General features: G+C 46.1%; 1 protein-coding gene across 4 annotated transcripts; it reads left to right on the top strand.

Moving 5' to 3' along the window:
- The first annotated feature begins 3,862 nt into the window (after nucleotides 1-3,862).
- Nucleotides 3,863-6,677, top strand: LOC127298195 (protein FAR1-RELATED SEQUENCE 5-like). Of its 4 annotated transcripts, none has more exons than XM_071820635.1 (5): nucleotides 3,863-4,528; nucleotides 5,067-5,331; nucleotides 5,467-5,534; nucleotides 5,671-5,894; nucleotides 6,007-6,677. In XM_071820635.1, exons 3-5 carry the CDS (start codon nucleotides 5,518-5,520, stop codon nucleotides 6,504-6,506), a joined length of 741 nt encoding a protein of 246 aa, XP_071676736.1. In that variant the 5' UTR covers nucleotides 3,863-4,528; nucleotides 5,067-5,331; nucleotides 5,467-5,517; the 3' UTR covers nucleotides 6,507-6,677. The 4 variants fall into 4 exon arrangements, with proteins under 4 accessions (XP_071676736.1, XP_051184083.1, XP_071676735.1 ...); XM_051328123.1 differs by having other exon boundaries at nucleotides 5,668-5,894; XM_071820634.1 differs by having other exon boundaries at nucleotides 5,467-5,591; nucleotides 5,668-5,894.
- The last annotated feature ends 18,320 nt before the right edge of the window (nucleotides 6,678-24,997 follow it).

Genomic DNA, 24,997 nt, shown 5'->3' with positions numbered 1-24,997 from the left:
CCTTGTTGTTTACATAACACACATGTATCAATGTTTCGGTTAATACAATTATAGCATGGTATGCAAACATTTATCATAAACACAAAGATATATTATAATAACCACTTTATTATTGCCTCTTGAGCATATCTCCAACAGTGCTCCAGGTCGTAGTGTTGAAATCCTCTTCAGAGCATCTCTAGCAGATCCTCCATATCGGCCTGCAAACGCCACTTCGGGCCGATATGGGGGCTTCAGCCGCTTTTTGGGCCAGACCATACCCCGCATCGGCGGTCTGGACTGGAAAACGGATCCAGGCCGTAGCCCAAAACCGCGAATTTCCAGCATATATGCCGGTCGGTGAGGCGGATGGGGGCAAAACCCCATCCGCTCCTCCGCCTCCGGCCAACGTCAAATCGACACGCCGCCGGCGAGCAATCGAGCGTAGATCGAGCACCCTGAGCTCCGTCCGCGAAGATGGTGGCGGGGAACGGGTGAAGCGGGCGCGGGGGCGGGGGCGGCCGGATTGGCCGCGGCGGGAGCTCCACCGAGTGCGACCGGAGCTCCGCCGGCTTGAGGGAGAAAACGTAGGCGGAGAAGCTGCGCTCTGACGCGGCGCGCATCCGCGGTATCTACCCCTACCTCAACTACGGCGTCGCGGCGCCTCCCGCCTTCGCCAAGCGCGAGTCAGAGCGATACCGCCGCGGATGCGCCACCTCCCCTTTCGCGGCCTCATCGTCCTCGGGGTCGAGCTCCCGCCAGCGCCCGCCGACGGCGTTGGTGGTTAATATGGAGGTCGACGCGGAGCCGGAGCCGCCGCTCCTCCCGCAGTTCGCCCCGGGCGACTACCTCGACGACGAGCAGCTAACACTCATCCTCCCGTAGCTCGGCATCAACGCGGGGCTCGCGCCGGGCGACTTCGTCGAGGAGCGCGACCTTGACACGGTCGTCGGCCTCGTCGCGCGCTCGAGCCAACATGACGCGGATAAGGCCGCCGAATGGAGGCACATCGGTGTGGAGCAGGGGCGCGTCTTCATCGACCTCGTCAGCGACGAGGAGTGAGGAGTCCGCTCCGACGCGCCGCCGCCACGGCACAGGGCTCCGGTGAGTATCCCGGAGCCGATTTTGCTGCAATGTAGTGTTGTGGCAGCGGATTTCAACGCAGATTAGGAATTTGTAATTGCTTTTGATGTAACTAGCAACGTGGCCCTCGCATTGCGAGGGCGTCATTTTTTGTGTGATGATTAAAATATTGAAATAAATTTACAATTATGCGGGTATTCACATTGTATATACAATCATATAATCTAAATGTAAAGCTAAATTTACTATCAATTGGGCAGGGAATATATGTTATCATTTTGTGATATTATTTTGGGCAGGGAATCAACATATATGTCAATACATCATAATAAAACACTGCATAAAATTTAAATTTTGTACCTGAGCAAGCCATCATCTCTTATGTGAGATTAACACTTCTAATCCATACGGTGTCCTCCTATTTATCATTAGGATCATCATATCTTATGTGAGGTTAACACTTCTAATCCATACGGTGTGCTTCTAGTAATCATTACGATCATCATCTCTTATGTGAGGTTAACATTTCTAATCCATAGGGTGTGCTCCTAGTAATCATTAGGATCCACTAATCAATGGCAGATGATGTTTTATTTTTAGAATGGGACACACAAACCAATTGTATTCTTCTAATGATATAAAAAATTATCATTGTTAATTGGAAACAAAGGAAAACTGTAAGTGTTATTATGTTACTTTGTGAAAAAATTATTCTCCCATTTACTCCCTTTCGACGTTAGTTATACGTACCGGTCTGTTGTGGCAGCGGATTTCAACGCAGATTAGGAATTTGTAATTGCTTTTGATGTAACTAGCAACGTGGCCCTCGCATTGCGAGGGCGTCATTTTTTGTGTGATGATTAAAATATTGAAATAAATTTACAATTATGCGGGTATTCACATTGTATATACAATCATATAATCTAAATGTAAAGCTAAATTTACTATCAATTGGGCAGGGAATATATGTTATCATTTTGTGATATTATTTTGGGCAGGGAATCAACATATATGTCAATACATCATAATAAAACACTGCATAAAATTTAAATTTTGTACCTGAGCAAGCCATCATCTCTTATGTGAGATTAACACTTCTAATCCATACGGTGTCCTCCTATTTATCATTAGGATCATCATATCTTATGTGAGGTTAACACTTCTAATCCATATGGTGTGCTTCTAGTAATCATTACGATCATCATCTCTTATGTGAGGTTAACATTTCTAATCCATAGGGTGTGCTCCTAGTAATCATTAGGATCCACTAATCAATGGCAGATGATGTTTTATTTTTAGAATGGGACACACAAACCAATTGTATTCTTCTAATGATATAAAAAATTATCATTGTTAATTGGAAACAAAGGAAAACTGTAAGTGTTATTATGTTACTTTGTGAAAAAATTATTCTCCCATTTACTCCCTTTCGACGTTAGTTATACGTACCGGTCAAAAATATTGTTATTATTGTGATATTTTGAAAATTACGTAATAATCATGTGTCCAAAAATTTAAAATAACTAATATTGTATATCCACATAACATGATTGAATATCCATGATAGCATAAATTATTTCAAAGTTTATTGTCTCATTTACTCCCTAGTATCCTAACATGAAAGGAAATTGGAGTTTCCCTTTCCATGTCCAATACGTGATGGTGTTTTTTTCTCTTGAGGATAAAAGCCTGGTGGTTTATATGTAAAATGTCTTCAGACTTTTTTTTTTCTATGGACGCACATAGGTGTCAAACGTGTAAGTCTAATAAATATATGTTGGTACATGTACGTAATTTTTTAAAATCTTGTCCATTAAAATTACAGATCTAACGGTTAAAATAATTATGATGATGTGGATCAACGTAGTGTCTCTATTTTAGACCTCCGTATCTTGCTTTTAGTATATAATAGATAGATAGATAGATGTAGTTGAATTTAGGATCAATGCAAGTATGAACTGTCCGATCAAACCGTTCCGTTTTACGCGTGTTTTTTAAAATTTGTAGTTTCATATGACGTATCTGAAGTGCATTCGCGTTTTCGAACCCAAATTCACTTTGGGTGTCCTAAATATGCGGATTTAGGGTTGAAGTTTGCCGTATCTGCTAGAGATGCTCTCAACCCGTCTTCTTTCTCCACCACGGAGATCTGCAGAGGGACGAACAGGGGAGGCCAAATCCGGAAGATCTGGCCACAAAACAAGCTTATTAGGAAGAGCAATAGCCGCAAATCCTCTAGCCGCTCCGATCTCTGACCACCGGAGCACCTGAATCAGCAGGAAGAGGAAGAGGCTAACGCCCATGGCGCCGCTCGGAAGCACCCGGGACGAGCTCAGACTCGGCAAAGTACCAAACTCCATAAAGGAAACTCCTAATCTCAAGGGTAGAGCGGAGGATACGAGGAGAGGAGAGAAAGGTCCGCCCCTCCGACTGGACGAGAGAGAAAGAACGTAATTCAAACGTGGGATCACCTTTTAGACACGTACACACGAAGGATTAAGCAAATTAACATTGTATCTTGACTGGAGTACTTCGAATTCTCGACGGCCACAGGGTTTCGTCAGAAAAGCGATGGCTTTGATGTTTTATCGCGGTTTTTTATGAGTATGGATTTTGTACACGCAGGGATGGGTGAGGAAGCAATCTGTACCGTCCAGAATGAGTTTGCTTTAAGATGCGGAGAAGAGTAGGGGAAAAGGAATTCATGTGCGTGCACTTGTTCGTCATGTGGGGTCGCTGCTTTTCCCCTACTTTTACTCCGGCAGACACGGAGATTCTGTATGTTGCCATTGTCCATCTCCCCCTCAAAAACTGTTGACTCTGTGGCCATTGCCCACATCTCCCTCGAAAATCTCTCGCTCAAAAAATCCCCCACTCCAGATCCTGTATCGCCGCCGCCGTGCCTGCTCCATCGACGACCCTCTCCGTTGCGCGCGCCCTTTGTTTCTGGCCGGGAGCGGCTGATCTGCGGGCGGCGGCTGCTCTATCTCCCGGCCTGTCCGCCACCAGTCGCCGGCGTCGGGGCTGCCGGCGTTGCCTCCTCTTGCAGGCAATGTCAGGCGGGCCAAGTCCAGGGGGAGTACCCTCCAATCCCTTGGTGGGGGCAATCCACAGATGATTTCTACCCCCTGCCTGAGTACGTAGCCTCTCTGATACCTCCCGCCGGCGAGCCGGTATCCTTTGGCCGTTCTGTGGCCGAGCATGGGGTTGAGGACGAGAAAGAGGAGGCCTCCTTCTTCGCCGGGCCACAAGATGGCAGCAGCGGCGTTGATGAATGAGGCGAGAAAGGAATTGGTAGCAGCGTCGAAGACGGCGGCGCAGAAGAAAGGGGCAGCGACATCGACGACCCATGCGCCGAAGATTTGGGGGGCATCACCAGCGGCACACACAATTTGGACAGTGGCAGCGACGTCCCCCAAGAAGGGAGCCTCGGCGTCGACGACCCTGGTGTTGGATACAAGAAAAGGTAATGAGGCATTTGGAATTAGTATTGCGGCTATCTTTGTTGCCCTCTCTTGTTAGCTTTTCGTTCATTTAGCTCTGCTTACGGTTAACTAAAATAGTTTGTTTGCCCTAATAGCTTGTTAGCCTCGGCTCGATATGCTTGTTCATTAGATAATCATTTTCCTAATGCCTCGTGTGGAAATTGTTCTAGAAATTACCTTGCGATGCCTCATCGCTGTTGGCAATTTTTAAGAGTTAAAAAGCTTAAGGGGAGGGGTTGGTCTGGACACCATTTATTAGACGGAGCCAGTTACTTTGGATGTGCAGGGAAACTACTTCGATCCAAAATGTACCAAAAACCTTAGCTCAACCTGACAACCATCCTGTTTTGGAAGCATGTTGATGCTGTTCGATTATTTAAAAAGAGATTGGAATTTTCAACTGCAAAAATCCCTCCCACCCCAGCAAAGAATGGTTCTGATAGGTTGTAGCTCTCTGAATAATCCAACTGTAATACCGGCAGTTTCTCTCCTATTTTTAATAGCATGGGTGATGTGTAGGTGTAGAGGCCGCGAAGGACCTGATGTTCGAGATGGGCCGCCCAGGGAGTTTGGAGCAGTGGAGTTAGCCCTGCGGAATTCGTCAACAAGGGGGACGAAGTACATTTTGGAGCCAGTTATTGGCACTTCGTTCGACTCTCTGGCGGAAGCCTACGAATTCTACAACCTGTACTCATGGGAGGTTGGTTTTGGTATTCGATATGGGAAAAGCTACACAAACGGGAAGCATTACCGGTCATCGCAAGAACTGATTTGTCAGTTGCAGGTAAACACATATCGTTTCCATTAGTATGACATGTTTACAAATCACGATAGAGTAGCTGGCCGAGATAGAAAATTCCATTCCTGTTTCCCCTTTTTTGTCCAGGACGGAGGCTCATGGGTTTTTTCTTTTTTGCAGGGGTTTGACAACAGGGACAAAAATGATTCCCCCCGTTGTGGGTGCAAGGCGATGATTCGTCTGCACAGGTCAGATGATCATGGTTGGTTCGTGGAGACGAACCAACCTGATCACAACCACGTATTGTATGACAATTGTTTTTCGTTTTGATCTTGATCCTGAAGGCAGAATCAAGAATCTTATATGGACGTCTGGGTGCAGCAGGCGGCAGTACACATGTTTTGGAGATGTGGTGGTGTTCGACACAACTTACACCACAAATCTGTACAAGATGCCGTTTGGGTTGTTTGTTGGCGTCAATAACCACTTCCAGACAGTGATATATGTTGGTATCCTGATGTCAGAGGAGACAATAGAGGGATTCAATTGGGCATATAAAGAATTTGTATCGCTCATGGGAGGCAAGGCTCCCTTGACAATGTTGACAGGTACTTGCTGCAACTTTGTTTTGCATTTCTTTGTTTTTGCAAGCATTTTTTGCTACCATTGTTGCTACTTTCAGTTGACGAAAAATTCCCCTACCCTGTAAATGGTGTGCAGATCAGTGTCGGGCCATGGAGGTGGATATCGGCATGACTCTTCCAAGTACTGTACACCGCTGGTGTAAGTGGCATGCTTTCCGGAAGGCTAAAGAAGAACTAGGTGGCATTTTTAGTAAGCAAACAGGTTTCAAGGACGCCTTCCACAATGTTGTTAATGAGATGCTGACTATTGACGAGTTTGAGAAGGCCTGGGGTAGGCTTATTGAAGATTTCGGGCTTGTTGAGAACAGTTTCATGATTCGGGCGTTCGAGGCTCGACACAACTGGGCGAAACCATTTTTCAAGGACAAGTACTGTGCAAGGATGATTTCGACTCAGAGAGTTGAGAGTGCAAACCACATGTTGAAGACATATGTCCCTCGAAATTCTTCAATGAACAAGTTTGTGTCCCAGTACAACAAACTACTTAAAGATAGGAATGAAGCTGAAGATCATGTTCCGGGGAGTCTTCCAAAGAAGCCCCGCAGGCAGAACAAATGTCGGAAATGTGGTGGTTGAGGCCACAACTCGGCAACATGTACCGCAGGCTTTGAAGAAGAAGATGCAGGATTGGAAGACGATGCTTAGTTCAAATTACTTTCTGTATTGTAACGCCTCCAGATGTCTTTAATGTTGGCATTTTGTCTATTTGAATTATTCTGATGAATCGAATTGCCAGTATCTGTAGCATTTCCCCCTGACAAATCTAGCTTGTTTAGTGCCTCATTCTTCAGTTTATGATGCTCGTAGCTGTACAGAAAATGGTGGCTGTCACGAGTTTGTTCCACCGTGTTTCAGATTGCCTGCGCAACTGCCCATGGACAGTTCAAATTGTTGTAAAAATGCTGGCATTTTCTGTTGAACTCTCTCTCCTTTATTATTCTTGTCAGTTGTGAAATACAGGATCGTAAATTTGGTGTTCAAAATTCCTGCAGCTCCCCCATTCTGTTCCATTGTACAGAGTGGTATAGATGAGCCTACTATAGAGTGATCCTGGATGGGTCCATATGCTTCAAAAAGCCTAGTGTGCATTTAGAAGCACCTCGTATCTAGGGACCCATGTTTTCAAATTCAAAAACATGCCACAGGTTGGCCTTGGACGAGGCTGCTGGATTGCCTCTTTCCTATAAGAAGGGTCCGTAGTGTTCTAGTCAGGCCACAGCTAAAGAATTCCACTCATCGTGGTCAACAAAGAGCCCAGAACAAAAACAAAGGAGGAAACCAGATGTCAGTCTCTGTTCCTTCCAGCGTCGACCTTGAGCATGCCTCATGCTTGACTTGGTTGTCTGATGGAACAGTGTCGCAGGGGACTATGGTTCCAGAGAGTTCTTTGGAGATAACATCGGTGAGTTAATTTTCAGAACTGGTCTTTGAAAACTGCTCCTCGATCATGTGCCATTGTCCCCGGTCTTGGCTGATGCATAGTGTTGTTAATCTGTCTTAGATCCACCAAGGGGACTCACGCTATGACGCGGACGGCGAGGATAGTGTCGGATACGATGGTCACGGCAACTAGAAAATCGGTTTGCTAGCTGGGGTTCTATCTGAGATGTCTATGTTGTAACCTTTATTGGCCGACGACTCGTATCAAGACAACTAAGCCCTGGACTCGTATCCTGGGCTGCAGTGTCTGCGCAGTCGTGGCGGCATGGAAAAATCGTGGGGGGTCGCCATGCTTGTCTGGGCGGGAGCTGCGGGAGAACCGCTGGATCCTGGGCTGCACGGCAGTTGACGTGCACGCGAGAATCCTGGGTTGCTGACGAAGCAGTATGGATACAGAGTTGTCCTGTCGCGGGCGACCAGGGTGCACAACTGCAATCCTCTCTCATTCATTTTTTCCGGATCTCAAAGCAACTCCCCACTGTGAACGGTACCGATTGCTTCCTCACCCATCCCTGCGTGTACAAAGTTATTTCCGGTTTTTTATGGTACTCATGATGACAGTTTTTAGCTGGGGTAAAACCATTTTTCTGGTAGTCACAGGATGGTTTTCGATTAATTATTTCCTTGAAAGATGTGATGGTAATTCTGAGTTTGCTTGAACCTGGGCCTCTACTTCCACTGATGCACACAGCCATAACTTTTTTTTTTTTTGAAACAGAGACAAAAGCTTTGCCCCAATCTATTAATTAAGAAGGATTTTTACAAGGCCGATGACCAAAAGTTACACCACATGCGGATTACTCACCTGGCATCAAATCACCCAAGCGCTTAGCACCCGCCAAAACCCACAAACGGGCCTCACACTTAACCTTATCTAGAACGACAGAGGAGGGGGCAAGCTTACTACGAAAAACTCTAGCATTACGCTCACACCAAATCTCCCAAGAGATGAGCAGAGTTAGCGAAGCGATGCCTTTTCGGGTTGTCGAGGATCCTCCCGCCATCATGAACCACCAATCCGCAATGTTGTGATCCTCCCAATTGTTAGGGTGAATGTCGGCTAAGCCCAACCACATCTTGACCCTTGCCCAAAGGCTCCTCGTGAAGCGACAATGGACGAAGAGGTGGTCAATGGATTCGGTGCATTGCTTGCAAAGAGGGCAAAGGCCACAACTTTTAATTACTCTGTGCTTGTAGCTTTGTAACAATGTTAATACCATTTTAAATTCTTCACATTTTAACATATCGGTGTTAATTTGTGTCATATTTTACTCTGCTTAATAATGTCCTATAATTTTGACTGGCTACTATTTATGATAAGGAGCCAGCGACTGTACTTGATTTTTTTTTTAATCAAGTTGTGAGCAGAAAATAAAGTAATTGGGAAAACCGCTCCGCCCTCGGGTCGCTCCCCCGCGGGCGACTCCAGGGCGTCCAACCCTAACCCTCCTCCACCCCCTTTCCTCCGCCCTCCCCCGTCGCCGCCGCCGGCGGAAGCCGTCGGGCAAAGCCCGGACGGTGCCGGCGGCGGGGGCCCTTCTCTACCCGGCGCGTTCCTCTCCAGGCGGGGCTGGCGGGCGGCGGCGGTGCTCCCTGGCCGGCGGGGTTCCGGCGGCGGCGCGTCCCCCAGGCGGCGCGGCGGCGGGTGGCGACGAGGCGGTGGCATGGCCCCTTGGCCACGGGACGGCGCGGCGGCTCGGGGCAGCGCCTGACTGGCCCAGATCTAGGCCCTTTGGGCTCTATCTGGGTCCGGGTGGGCCGGCTCCCTACCCAGCGGTGGTCCTCGTGACGGACGGAGGGGCGGCCGGAGTGGGGGATGGCGCTGCCGGCGGCGCGTACGCTGCAGCATGGAGACCGGATCTTCACGAGCCCGCTCGGGCTCGGCTGGGCCTGGTGGGCCCGGTGTGATCTGGTCGACGCGTCCGGTCGACGTCCGCAGGTGGCGGTGGAGGCGGTTCCCTCCGGCGTGGCTGCTGTCGTGCTGTCCCTCGCTCCCGGGTGGCTCGTCTTGTTCGTGATGACCCCAGTTCGTTGGTCATGGTGAGACGGCGGGGGTGCCTGCAAGGCCGTGGTGGCGTAAGGTGGTGGGCGGTGAGTGTGGTGGAGCATGATGGAGCGTCCAAGGCGGGACTACGAGGGTCGGGAGAAATCTCTGTCGGTCTCGCCGACACCGACGCGGTGACGCCCGCGGGCGCCACCCTTCCTTCTTGAAGGGCGTTGGGTGAAGCCCTGTCTTCCTGTCCTTGCGCGTACCGGGGGAAACCCTAGGATCACTCCGGGCAGCAGCGGCGTCATCGTCGCATCCCTTCTTAAAGGTGTTGCTTGGTATGCGGGGCTTCCAAGTGCTAGGAATGTGGTGGACATTCTCCGGCGGGCGCAGCGGTTGCGAGGCATTTCCGTTTTCGTCGATCCGACCTTTTCGGCATTACTTTCTCTTGTCTTTCTTTTGTGTTTTCTTTTGGGCGTGCTTGTGCTGTTTGCCCCAGCCATGGATCCTGTTGTATTGGTCATGTGCTATATTAATATAGCGGGGCGAAAGCCTATTTCGAGGAATGTACTTGATGAAAACAGTAGGTTAGAATGTGGTGGAAAAATTAAAATGAGATAAATAACGTCACAAGTGTATAAACAAGGAGTAAAAGATAGGGGTTCACTCTAAAACTTCTTAGTTGGAATGCCCTAGAATAGATGTAAAGGGTAATTGATATCAATAGAAAAAACAACAACTATTCTACCATGTAGCAGCACAATGCACCATGTCACAAAATATGTTTTCTTCTAGTGTATGTCAGGACTTGAGAACGTACAAGGATGGGAGGGTGAAAATTCCTATCTACCTAGATACCAAAGGTATACACATGTAGCAGCACAATCCATCAAACACTCTCTTTGAAACTTGATCATACACCATCTATAGATCGCCTGAACGGATGGGAACATTGTCGGGATATAGAAGGCACTAGTAGGAAAAGATCTACCCGTGGCACACCAAGTTGTGCTGCCCGTGGCGCACGGGCATGAGCCACCGATATCACGCCACTGACCTAGCCCGTTGCCCACCGGTCTAGTGCGCAATGGGCACGTGCGCAACCCAAAGATGAGCCATTGGTCTTTTTTTAAAAAAATATGACAGGTGGGCCTGTCGGCGCGTGGGGACCGAAAATGAACATAGAAATTCAAAAAATTAAAACACGGGAAATTTAAACTTTTTTCATTCATTCAAATATAATTTACAATGGGGGAATAAAAAAAAAACCTAGCTAAACTACGGGCGTCGGCGCACCGTTCGCCGGTGATAGTACTGCCGACTATTGCTCGTCCTTGTCCTTGTCCTGGGTGAGGCCTACAACCGGGGGCAGCGTCCACGGGCCATGGTGCGGCCAGGCAGGGTACTCCAGGTACCGCGGCGCCATTGGATCCACGCCAGCGGCCCCTGCTGCAGCCAAACCGGCCGGATACATCGGAGGCTCCTGCTGCTGCAGTGACGATGGCGACGGGACCATCTTGCCGAGCCACTGAGCCTGCGGAGGCGCGTGTGGTGGAAATGACGGAGGTGGCGACAACTCCTCCTGGTGGCGCCACCAACGCATTGAGCCGGAGGATGTCCTCCATCCCCGGCTCCCAACTCCACCCTTTTTTGTTCGGGTGTAGCGGGAAGTTCCGGGCGAGGCGAGGAGGCCGAGGAGGCAGCAGTGGGAGGTTCTAGGTGAGGCGAGGAAGCTGAGGTAGCGGGGACTGGCGGCACCAGCACGAGGACAAGCCGGCTTAGTGGTCATTCACAGACTTTTTGAACCACCGCGACATCTTGTTCCACCTCCTTGGTGCTAGCGACGGTGCGGTGCACAGGCCAGTATATATGGCCGCGCCATCAATACCCGTGCTTGTTGATGACCTTGGCGCCGCCGAGCAGCCTTTCGCCAGTGCAGGAAGAAGGCTTTCATTGGTCTTCGCGATACAAACTTAACTGGTTGCCTACACGCATGTGTCTTGCCCGTGTCACACCACACTTTGGTGCGTTGCATGCACCTGCCTTGCCTGTGGTGCACCAAAATTTGGTTTTGGTGCTCCACTATTACATCGGTGCGTATTGGCCAATGTGGCCACGTTTAGCATGGCGCACCAAATTATAGTGTTGCGCCACGGGTAAAGGCTTACTAGTGGCCTACCCTTGTTTGGTGAGCCACGGATAATAGCAGTGGCGCACCAAAATTTAGGTGCGTTATGACTACGTTGCCCATATATAGGTCTTTTGCTAGTAGTAATGGGGTGGTTTACAGGGGGCAGGGTGGACCCAGCAAAAACTTTCAGTGGGGGCGACTTGGTTGAGTGGGGGAATTTGTGATACAAATACATTGCTTTTAAAAAAAATCCATGAAAATATGAAGAAATTAAGCTGAAATTAAAATTTGGACTGGGGCCACTGCCCCCACTCAGATATACTTGGGTCCGCCCCTCGTAAGGGGTAGGGTGAAGGCATACTGACGGAGGTGGTGGCTAGGGTACGCGGGGGCGCCAAGGTGGTGCGGAAACATGTGCGGTTCAGCCATCTGCAGGGGTGGGGATACAGTGGAGGAATGGTGGAGGCCTTGGGGAAGAACACGGGGTAGATGGACATACTAGTCCGGGGTTGACGATTCAGGCGTGGTGCAAGGTGGGCCAGACCTTCAAGCGTTGGTGTGTTTTTCGACACTAAAAACGTTGTATAGACCTCCTACCCCCCGCCACCACTGAAAACACATGTTTTTTTTCGAAAAGGGGAAAAAGCCCCAGCCTCTGCATCGTGGTGATGCACACGGCCTTTATTAATAGTTGCAACAGTCTTACAAGATTAAGCATCCATGTAAACACATGTACGGGGTAACAATATCGCAGCCATTCACAAATCAATTTTTCTACCGTGATTAGGATGGTACTCTCCTACCATCCATCACTATTACGAAAGGAGATAGATCAATTGATTGACTTTATTTAATTTCTATCCCCGACGACTAGGAGAGCACATGTGGTCATATGCCATACCCTAAGTTAAAGAGCACCGTCATCAACCTACCACTAAGCACCGTTGTCGTGTGCCCATTCCCTTCGTAGCCACGCCTCCGATGACCACCGAGCTTTGGAGGCAACAAAAACTTCCTCCACTCCTAGCGATGGTTCCCAAATGCTCTTCCAATCCCCATCCCGAACTCTAAGGACACCACACTCAGGAAGGCAATATCATATTCCCTACATGGCCATGACAATATCATCTAAGCTCACATGAACTTGCAACACTGCCAATGATGAATACGGCAGTTGAAAAACCGTGATATGACGACTAGATGGTGTTAATAGGAGACTTTAAGTAAAATACTACAAATTCAAAACACTGGTAGAAGAACTTGAATACATTCAGTAGAATATACGATAAAGAGTAGCATATAGAGTGCAGGACGAAGCAAATCACTTGACAAGATGATGCAAAACAGAATCGGTGACATCTTCACGAGAAGAGCAACCAAAACGGTACAAGGAAAAAGATAGAAAGTAAAGAAAAATACTGAACTAGGAGACCCAACAATTTTATTTCCTAGAGTTCAATGTTCGCGACACCAGCTCCGCTTCTCCATTTAGAGAGGCAGTGCACCGCATGCACCAAAATATAATCGACCTCACCCATCGATGACTATGACCTATCCTCTGCTAGCACAAGCCCCGCAGATTTCACTGATCGCTAGCTGGATATTTTATATAGGTGATCAATTTACGAACTGTCAAATATCGTTGTCGTACAGAAAAAAACACTTAGTTTGGTTTTTTTAGGCTGCTTTCTAAAGAGGAGGAGAAAAAAATTCAGGTTCACAAAAGTCTATTGTGAAAACTAAGTACTTCTAAGGAACCCAAGGCACCAAAATAAGAAAATCTTAATTAGTTGATGAATCACAAACAAAATAAGCATGGAACTACAACTTCAGCGGAGCCATAGTCCAAACAAACACAATAATAATAAAATTGTTTCAACGTTACAATGAACTAGTTCATAAGCAATAGCTGGTAAAAAAAGGGGCACTCCCGTGATGACTCAAAGAGCGGTCAACGTGGCCATGCATTGATCTCACTCTTCCTGTTACTCAGCGTCAACATCGTTTTTGAAGGATTGAGCAGGGCGGGTTTCATCATCTGGCACCGCCGACTGGCTTACCTCACTCCGATTTGCAGAAGCAAGTACCACCGGTGAAGATAGGCAGACCACCCCTTCTTGGCCTCCTGCTACTGATGCTGCTCCGCCTCCTGTCCTAGGCTGGACGCTGGGCTCAGACCCGGTGCTAGCTCGTAGCTTCTTTGCCCGCTTCTTTTGCACGTACTCACGACGTTTCTTGATATGTTTCAGGCACGTGGAATAACCGGGGTAAGCCAGCTTGCCACAAACCCACCCCTGACCACTGCTACGGTTGCACCTCCGGACTTCCGGTAGTACTGGCGGGTCACCTTCCAGTTCCATCACTTCTTCATCAGCTCCTTCCTCCTTCAGCCTTTCTTTATCACACTCCTCTAGATATTCATCAGTGCTGCTATATCAAAACACAAGTGCACAACCATTTATACTACGAAAATAGCACACGGCAATATTAAGTGCATAAAAAATCAAATAAGCAATATTATATGCATACAACATATAATCAATTTAAACATATAGATTAACCCAGATTCTATATATTATCAAGATATCATATATAGTATCGGCTCGAAGTGCCCAAAAATGTAAAAACACAAGCACATGCATATGCTGATGCACTTGAGAGTTAAACACACGTTTTACAATGTGCCTAGAATGTTTCTGTGAGATAATGGTATCTACACAGTGCCAACCATTGTGCACAAAAAACATGCTACCTAAAAAATGATGAAATAAATATTCTAAATATTTCGCTTGGTTCTAATCTCACGATAACATTATCAAGATAAATAATGCAATATAGAATCAGAGTGCTGAAATGTGTACAAACCACATGCATAATTGGGTGGATACACTGGAAGGCAGAAGTTTTTATATCACCGGTAGGCAAGTATAAACAAGTTTCTGCCACAAATAGTTATGATATTATAAATTTTTAGTTTAAATGTCCGTAAATGCGAGAGAGATAAAAACAGTATTATCCTAAGGTTGCGGTGTTCCAAAATGATGCAAGGATTAGATCAATGTCATAATTTGTGCAGATTTAATGTAATATTTAGCCAATACATTATATATGGAGTGAGGTGAGATGAGATGCGAAACATTAGATGTTGATCCAAATTTAAAAAAGGGGATTTGACATCAGAAGCTCTCAAAATACAATGTATGGGCTTTTCATCCCAAACATAACCGTCTTCCTAGATTGAATTCTCGTGACCAACTTTTGTAATTGCTGATGTAGGTGGGGACGAAAAGTGCACGTCTTAGTTATGCCCAAAGAAAAAAAGGTCGCACCGATTTTAAAAATTACAAGTGTTTCAACAATGATGCCGATGACCTTAACGAGATCATATGGTTTTGTATGCTATTGGACATTTCATTAGCCAGAGATCGAAGACTGCCTCAATCTCGATGTAGTTCGCAACGTGGTGTTTTGCATAGCACTTGGGAGTATCTTGACGACATCATCCATAGGGTGTCAACGTTGAGCAGAGCCTAGTGTGGAGATTAAGTCCCGAGGCGGACATTGTGCATGGATGTCACCCTATGGGGGAGAGGAAGAGAAGGTGGTGTGTTTAGAAGGTGGAGCTTATGACTGACGTGTAGGCGTCATTTTGTTGATTGTGCAGCGTGACAATCATGTTTATCCCCATAAAAGCATGGAATGTTGTGTTGCTGGTGGAAGAAGGTAATATCATCTCAATCGTAAATGGTGATCATCTCGGTTAATCTAGAAACTGTCAACCCCTAACTATGAATTATTGACATTATGGTCGAGTAGTACGATTTCCAAAGTTTATGGGGAACTAGATTTAAAAAAAATTATGCAGTGAATTAAAGCTATTACCCTATCACTAGGGACAAATTCGGCTAAATACAAGACATTCGTGGGTAACAAACATATACTGATCCTATATATGTATCTTAAAGAATATTTAAAAGATAACCTATTGGGAGAGTTTTTTTTCCAAGGACAGGAAACCGATGGTGCTCGCCATTTTCATTATGATTGAGATGGCATAGCCATCCCCAAAGAGGGATTGAACGTTTTGAGTTTGGCCTACACATAGCACTTTTTTTGAACCATGAAAAAAATGGATATTTTGAAGTTCATTTTTTTGACCAAAAGTAGAAAATAATGTACTCTATCAACTGAAAAGACTCTCAACTCGAAACACATTGTATTTTGGGCTGCACAAAAATCCTAAACTCTGACATCTAAAGCAGTGCACAGTGCAACAGAAAAAATCAATCCTCCAATTTCTTTCAGATTTTTCCATTTTTGTTAAGATCATAGTATGTCATTTCGGGTTGAGATTTTGTGTGCTGATAGAGTACATCATTATCTACATCTAGATTCTTTCAGTATTTTTTTGAACTTTAAAATTGTGTTTCCAAAATTGGAAAAAAAAAAAAGCTCCATGTAGCTTCAGCTCTAAAGTGAATGTTCGATCCACAAACCACTACTACCACACCACTACGTATGACCTGCAATTCTCGCACTTACTCTCGTACGCGCTGTTTTCCACTGCAGCAGATGCGGACACGACGATGTCGCGACGATGTTTAGATTGAATCAAATTGATCATCGTACCTAGTCTAATGCAAACCATGTAACGAAAGATGCACTTGGTAATAATTTGAAGAATACATAGATGTGCACATATATACCTGTCGTCTTGGGCCTTTGACACATTAGTCTCCGAAGAAATGGCCTTCTCCAGGTCCGGTTTCACCTACAGGAGGACGCGGCAGCGCCCATGTTAAAACCCCGCCCGATTCAACAGACCAACACCAAGAAATGGCTGAATATCGGAATTTCATTGGAGAACGGATGTGTACCTCGACACGGGATGAACCAGCAGGCAGCGGAGATTGGACGAAAAGGCTGAGATAAAACTCCTCCAGGGGACGGGCGGTTTCTATCAGCATCAGCAGCGACGCTGCTACTTCTTCTTCTTCAACAGTCAGCGTGGGGCTCGCTCCGACTGCTTCTGTGGCCGGGAAGGTGGACGGGGCTGAAGCGGGTTTGGTCGGGTCCATCTTTGCCGTGGGGTAGTGTGACGGAGAGACCCGACGAGAGAGAATGAGCGAGAAGAGGGCAGAGGTGAGGACCTCTATAGGACGATATATGGTGCCCGCCGGACTGGTATATTTGGAGGATAGTAAATATTTTCTATAAGGGTACAGCAGTATATCAGGCTGTCATGATTAAACAAAATCGGCTGCGTTTACATCTATAATTTGCCACAACATTTCATTTCGAAAAATAGGTTCTCCCGCCAGACCAAATTAATAGACACATGCATAATTTGTTTTTCTTCCTTCTTTTGGCGGGAGGGAGAATCTATAAGTATTTACTTTTAGATACATACATTTTTGTGTGTGAAAAGCACAAAATTTGTTAACACACAGTAATACACTATTAACAGGATCCACAAAGCCCCTTGTTTGGATTAGCGGTATTTTTTGTGTGATATGGGATTTAGTTCAAATTTGAATTAAATAAGAGAGCAGACACACAAAAAAGTCCATTCCAAACAGGGCGACAATATCCAATAGTTTGAAGGATCTCCATACCTTGCAAAAAGACCAGTTGCATCACTGCATGTCTAGTATGGTGATACATAGATAGCACACACAATGTGAAGAGGTCATTTTTTCCGATAAAGAGTATATATTAATATCACAAAGATATCAATTACATCCAGCCTCTGCAACAACGCATTGCCCTAGCGGCACTACGGATGCACACAACCCGAAAAGAAAGAAGAATTAAAAAAAGAAAAGTCCCGCTACAACAATATATTCCTTGAAATAAAGGTACTAACACCACCAAGACAACACCATAAGTTCAGCTTCTCCAAAAGTGACGCCTCCAAGAAGAAAACAGTGCGCCCGCGCCATCGTCGCCCGATCATAGATCTTAGGTTTTCACCCTGAAGAAAAACCTCACTCTCAAAACAATGCCTTCAACAAGGATATTGCCAGACATAACCAATTAAGGTCAGACCTTAGATTTTCACCATGTGAGGTAAGACTTTGAACTTCTCTTGTGTAGTCGCTCCCACTTGCATACCGTTGTTTCAAGTCACGAATCACCAAGCCAATTCCTCATCACCACCCAGACATGAACCACCATAGCTAGTCCCCAGATCTCGTCTTTCATGACATTCTCTGCCAGCATCATAGAACAAAAACATGCAGAGCTTCGAAGCGCTCCCTCTGAAACTAAACGGCCAGATAAAAACACGGGTGCGCACGACCGAATTCCACCATATCCAGCAATCTTCAGGCATGTCGTCCATTTGGAGTTCACCGGCGGAGCTTTCCGGAACCCGATAGTCCAGCTAGATCGTTGAAGACACACAACCAGCGTATCAACATCTTCGCGCGAATTGGAATCCTAGGACAGCCACCTTTTTGCAGCCGGACCAGCAGCCCCCTTGCCGCCGGCCGGCTTCCGGCGAGAATGTGCGCTGTAGCAGGCCGATGGACGGGGTAGAGAGAAGGACTGGGGACGAAGCCCACCCCGACCCCCAAACCACCACCACCGCCGATCGTCGCCAGAAGCCGCTCGACAGAGAGGCGCCCGAGCCAGCCCATGTAGGCCCAGATCGAACCCGCCACCCCATAGCGCATGCCGCGCCACACCACTGCCCCTGGGAACGAGGGCAGCCACCACCCTCCTGGAGCCGCCATGACCGCCGTCGTCGCAGGTCGCTACGCCGCCGCTGCAGCAACAGTGCCGTTGCGCCCCTGCCGCGCGACGCACCGACCCAGCGATATCGGCCCGCGCCGAGCTCACCGTGCGAGAGAGAGGAAGGGCCCCGCTGCCGCCCGCAACCGGCCTTTGGCCAGCGACGCCATCCGGCGGCGGCGAGGAGAGGGAGGGGTGGGGGAGGGACGAGGGGGCCTGCGGCTAGGGTTTCTCTCCTGTCGCCCGCAGGAGTGGCAAGGAGAGCGCGCTCGTGTCCGGTTTTCCTGTGTGAAGTGGTAATATATATACAAAAGTTATTTTGCATCCAACATATTTTTATGTTGTTGCATTCAGAAATTTATTTTTTATATACTACTAATTTCGTTAGTATTGACTCGTGATAATAAAAAATTAACTAAAAAAACAAGAAGTATGAGTCATTACGGTGTGAAAACACAAAGAATATGTATTTTAGATTGTATTTTCGTATGTCACGTATTTTTTACTCCATGTCTATATTTTTCATGCTTTCTTCTCGACTTCTGAAGTAATTTTTTTTAGTAAATTCGCGGTAGCGTCGGTGGCATTTTGAGGTCCAGCGGTGTGACGAGGTCAGGCCTGAGGCTGTTACTATTTTTCAGAGAGCCGGCGGGTTGTTGCACCTAGGGGCAGTACAATGGAGAGGGTTGTGCCTAGATGTGGCGGTGAGGTGGAGGGAAGCGTGTAGGTGTTGTGGGGCATCGGAGGGTTGTGCCTAGGTGTCCCGGTGTGGCGTACCAGTCGTCATTGCAGAGGATGAACCAGAGGTTTGCTTTATTTACTCTATTATTAGTGAATTGGTAGTTTATAGATAGTAGTCCTTATATGTGTACATGAATTGAGAATGGATGACCAGATACATACAAGCCTAGCGTACTGCCTCGTCCTTAGTGGTTTCAAGAGAGAAGCTTTCATACATATGAAGATGAGCAAGTTGTATGTGTCGTGATTATAAAAATTATAGGTCTTGTTGATATGGGCATGCCTAATTGGACTTAAGGTTTCTGTCACCTTGGTGCGTATTGCAAAGAAGCCCATGATGATGGAAGCCGGAGCCCGCAGGACGAAGCTTGTCGAGTAAGGAAAGGCCCACAAGGGCACCGCCATATTCTTAGTTAGGAAAATCACATATGTAAACCGACCCAAACTATACTCTAAGAACTAGCCTCTTATATAAAGGCTAGGAGGAGCTGACGGGAGATCATAGTATCTTGGCTGTAAACCCTAACTTATTCTAGTTTACGGTGCTTTAGCCTCATGATCAATCTATCAGATAAGCTTTGTTTGTTTGACCAATCGACGAAACCACCAAAATGCACCACTTTTTTCTTAACCCTATGTCCATATCTATGGACATTGTCGAGGTGACCCCTTGACACTTGTTGAGTCAGAACTAAAATTGAGGGACACTTGATTTAATGGGGCTGCATGGATGGATACAGCTATTGGACCAAACACGGTGAAGTACATGACATGCCTGAAGAGAGCCAAGGTAGCTCTGGTAATGAGATGTCAATGGAAAACTATCATAATGAGATGGTAGATGCTGAGATGGCAGCTGGTGATACTAGGATGGAAGACGAGATGCTAGTCTCTCAAGATGGTTAAGAAGTTGATGGTGATTGTGATGGTGATATGGCCAACCTGCGTGAAATGTTGCGTCAATTTCAGGGAGACGAGAAACTTGAAAAACACTACTTGGAGTTTAATGCCTTACTAGATGACTCAAAGGTGCACTTGTATCTAAATTGAAAAAAAAAGAGTAGACAAAATCAACATGAACACTAGAAATACTGAGATTTAAGGCAGAAAGTATATTTTCGGACAAAAGTTTTACGGAGATGTTATCTATTTTCATGGACATGTTTCGAGATGGTAATGAGCTCCAAGAAAGCACGGTTTGTGGCGAAGAAACTATTTTTTCCATTAGGACTAGAGGTACAGAAAATGCATACATGTATCAAAGATTCTATCTTGTATGACAGAGAAGTGTACGAAGATTTGTGTTCCTGTCTAATTTGCAAACATTCACGGTACAAGCATAAGAGAGAAAGATACAAGTATAAGTGTGATGATGAGATCGAGAAAGGAATCCCTTATAAGGTTTTGTGTGGTACTTGCCTATATTTCCTCGTTTGAACTTTTTGTTTGCAAACCCTACAGAGGCAAAGCTGGTGCGTTTCCATGGGGATGGATGGAATTAGAATAAAATATTGAGGCACCTTATTGATGCGGCCAAGTCGAGAAATATGAGTAATCAATACAAGGGATTTCAATGATGAACCAAAAAATGTATGATCTGGGTTGAATACCGCTGGAATAAAACCATTTGGCAATATGAGCATTAAACACATCACTTGGGGGGTGCTTCTATACATGCATTACCTTCCTTTGGCTATGTATGAAGAAAAATACATCAATGATCTCAATCCTATCCAAGGAGCAAAGGAACCCGAAAATGATATTGACATTTACTTGCAACTACTTACAGAAGAACTGCAAACTTTGTGGAAAACATAAGGAGTAAGGGTGTATGATGCTTACAGAAAAGAAGAGTTTGATCTCCGTGCAATGTTTGTTTGCATCGTGCATGACTATCTAGCATTTGGTAATTAATCCGAACAGATTACAAAGGGTGCCAAGGCATGTGTAACTTGAACATGTAGAAGTGAATGGCTCACAAAGGGGCAATGTTGTCTTCTTTTCCAGTGATCCAAAAAGTGGGCAGCTTTAACGCACTGGACCATCAAGAGAAGTGGGCAGCTTTAAGGCTGATCCGTTTTCTGACTTGTCCTTCCCATAGAAGAAGGTAGTTGTCCAATTCTTGTCCGAGTCATTTATGCGTATCACGGCATACCCTGGTGAGATATGCAAACGAAGCATAAATCTAGTGTTACCGTAGTCGATTAAGGTGCCTTTAGTCGCCACGGTTTGCTTCTTCACTTGATAAAAATACCAGAATAGATCTAGTGTCTTGGCTCGAGAAGAAAATCTTCGCAATGCCCTACTCCCTCCGGTCCTATTTAATTGACTCGGATTTAGTACAAAGTTGTACTAAATTCGAGTCAATTAGTACTAAATTCGAGTCAATTAAATAAGACCGGAGGGAGTACATATCTAGATAATGCTAGAATGTTGGTAGACGGAATATAGTGATCCAGTACCTAAAGGAAGAAGTTCAAAGGTGGATAAGATAAACCTTAGTGGCTCTATGCATGTGAGAGGTGAAGCAAACCATCACCCCAACCTCTTGTGCCGGATGTAACATCCCAAATTTTAAAACAAAGAGAAAATGATTTTTCCTGTTTCCAAAAATGAGAACCAACAAAAACTTTTATTAAATAAAGTGCTATGCATAGTGCTCATACCTAATGCTTGTGTTATCTCCATGATTGTTTGTTTATTACATTGAACATACTTCCAAAACCCTAAAACCCTAACCATCTCAAGAACCAAAGTGGATCAAATATGAAGAAACTAAAATAAAATAAAAATACATATGTGAGCATATAGCCCTAATATGTAAATCTTGACCCCTACCATCCTTTCTTTTCTAAAATGGTGGTGAACCATTGTAAACCCCACTAAAACCTAAACCTCACCCCTCTTATCACCATCTATTAAAAACATAATAAAAAGAGATGATATTAAATAAGGAAAAAGGCCTATGTAAGCCTATGGCTATCTTTGCAAATAATAAATTTTGCCATGGCTACCTTATGTAGATGATTTGAAATACCCCAACAAACCTAACCTAGTGCTTACCAACCCACTCCAAGGTAAAACCAAAAATAAAATAACAAAGTGCATTTAGACATATATGGCACTTAGCCATAATGATAAATCTTACCCTATACCCTCATATCTTACCCAAATGGTTTGAAACTCTTATCAAACTCAATTTAACCCTAAACAGATCCTAACACATTCCCAATTGGATCAAGTGAACCAAAATAGAAAAATAAGAAAAAGTGCAATTCAACACACACATGTGTTTATGGCCATTTTGCAAATCTTTTACCTAGGCCAATTTGTCTTGTGCCATTGTTTGTAGAATGTTACTGAACACTTTTACACCCTTTTTGAAACAAAGAAACCCAAATCAAATCAAGAGAAAATCAAAAACCTAGTCACATAAGATAATGGTCATGTGTGACCTTTTTAACATCTTACCCACTTTGAGCCTCTTTATTAAGAGATTTTCAAACCAAACTTTGTCAACCCTTTGCACCTCATCCAAGACCACATCAAGGTGAATAACTTTGCTCAAGACCACCCCTGCAAATTCCTCTCCAATTTCAAACTAGGAGAAAGCAAAGTGGGGACTTTGAAACAAACTCTAGATCATCCCACTTTGCAATTTTTGCAATTCTTTGAAATTTTGAAAACCACCACCACCAATGTGTGTCTCTGGTCATATGCAACATTTCCAACCAATCCAATTTCAAAATTTGGAATTGCATTGCATAGGGCAAATTTTGACAAAAACTAGAAATTCAAATCTACCCCAAATCCCAAAATCACTATTCCTAATAGTGTTGGCCCAACCCTACCCAAAACTTGTGCCCTACTTGTCCCCTGGTTCCCTCTCCCCCTAAACCATGCATAGAAGCCCTAGGGCTAAGCCCATCATGGCCATGTCAAGCCATGCCGGCCATTGAGCATCTAGCCCTTGCCAACCGTAGTTCTCTCCCTTTTTGCCCTGGCCATCGTGTCTCTCTGACCCTCCCTAACACCCTGAGCATGCATGTGCCCTCCATTTGTCGAAGGGTGGACCACAGCGCCCAGGCCAGCACGCGCCCGCGACGCTCTGGCGCGACAGGAGCGGCATGGACGCGCCGAAGCGTGTCTGCCGGCGCGCGCCACGGCCACCCGTCACCCCGAAGTTCTGCGCCACCCCTGGCCCCCTCTCTTATCCCTGAGCATCACCGCCGCACCACGAACCCGCCGGACACGCTCCTTTGCCCCCGCGCATGCTATCGCCGTCGACATCATCACCGTTTCTCCGCCGCCGTGCCGCACGGCATCACACGCGCCAGCACGAACCCGACCACCCCCTTCCTCGCCAGCATGCTCTCTAGCGTCGCCTAGATGTCGCCTACGCCACCCTATCCTCGCCTTGCCCCTTCGAGCGCCGGAGACGATGCGCCATGGACGACCCTCCTCAGCACCCGCGGCACCCTCCTGACTCTATAAATAGAGCAGCCCCGCACCCAAGCTCTCCACACCATCCAGTTCTCCTCCCTTCACTGCTTCTCCTCGACCAAGTCTCCCACTCAATCGTTGCCGGAGTAGCCGCAATTTGAAGATCGGAGCCGCCAGTACCCGCAGGTTGCCGTCGTCGATTGGAGCTTCCCCAAGCGCCGCCACCTGTACCAGTCGACTCGCCGTCCTCACCAACGTCGCCGTGCACCTCGCCGCCAACCGCCGGAGCCTCGGTATACTCTCCCACCCCCTAGGCTCGCCGCCAGAGCCACGGCTTCTCGCCGGAGAAGACGACGATCGTGCGGTGCACGATCGCGTTCTAATCCAACGCACCGCACGCCTGCGTACCGCTTCGCTGCTTAACACCCACTGACAGGTGGGGTAGCCCTGTCAGGCGGCCCGCTGAGCGCAGAGCGAAGCTGGGCTGGCTTTCCCCGTTTAAAATCGTTTCGGCCCAGTTAGTTTTCCCGCCAGGCCCACGAATTCAAATTTGTAATTTCAATTTGATTTAAATTTCAATACTGGCCCTGTTTTCAAAATTGAATAGATTCAAATTGGCCCAACCAAATTTGATGAACTTTATATTGTTGGAAAGCTTATGAAAAGCTCTATCCAACCACACTGGTTTCAAACCAAAATCTTTTGCATAATTAATGTGACAAAAATGACAAGTCAGAAGCTTTTTAAACTTCAAACAATTATTAAAAATCAACCTAAAATGCTATTGAGTTGATTTCAACTCTCATAGATCACATTTCACGTAATCTAATTGTTTATGCAAAAATATGGCATGGTTACTTTGGGTGATCATGGCCTAAAGTAAATAAAATACTATATGGCTATTCTAGTCCAATGATATTGTCCAAAACTATTATGTAAATTTTATGAGAGGCTTGCTCTCATTTAAATCTTGTCCCAAGTAACTTAACATGATGTGGTGACCTTGGTCTACTTACTCTCATACGGAATTACTTGGAGATGTTAAATCATAAGTGGTATTGTTAAATGGTATGAGGTACTCTACCTCATTTAAATTATTTTTCCAACAAATGATGATGAATGGTTGACTTTGGTCAACATGGATTCATGCATGATTGTTGGAGGAGATTAAATCTTAATAAGCTTCAATGAGAGGAAATTATTTCCTCCAAGAACTAAATAGAAACTCTAATCTACATATGTAATGAGAGGAAATTATTTTTCTTAAAGAAAGAAAACCAAATTCAAATAATATGTTATGTTGTTGCGGTCAGAAACCCACCGGCGAGCAGCGACGGGCAACACAGGAGAGCCGGGAGCAACTTAGGGCTGCGGCTGGCCCTAGTCCCTCCGAGCGACGGCCCGCAAAGACTCCGGCACGCACGTCCGATGCTGGTGCAAGGGCGTGCCACCTGACCTATACCTGGTCAGGAAGGTGATGGAAATGCCTCGCTTAGTTTCCTGCATGGCATACACGTAAACATTAAATACGAGCCTCGATCGGCTCTCAGGTTGTCCTGTGAATCGGCTCAAAGAGCCGATCCACCCATG

This window comes from Lolium perenne, chromosome 5, assembly GCF_019359855.2.
Source record: "Lolium perenne isolate Kyuss_39 chromosome 5, Kyuss_2.0, whole genome shotgun sequence".
In the NCBI taxonomy this organism is placed as follows: domain Eukaryota; kingdom Viridiplantae; phylum Streptophyta; class Magnoliopsida; order Poales; family Poaceae; genus Lolium; species Lolium perenne.
This window is presented reverse-complemented; position numbering and strand designations above follow the sequence as displayed.

What these genes read in the sequence shown, in the direction of transcription:
- LOC127298195 (XM_071820633.1), top strand. Translation starts at nt 5,540, where the DNA reads ATGATCATGGTTGGTTCGTGGAGACGAACCAACCTGATCACAACCACG. An exon ending in TCCCTTGACAATGTTGACAG is followed by an intron (nt 5,895 to 6,006) that starts GTACTTGCTGCA and finishes AATGGTGTGCAG; the next exon opens with ATCAGTGTCGGGCCATGGAG.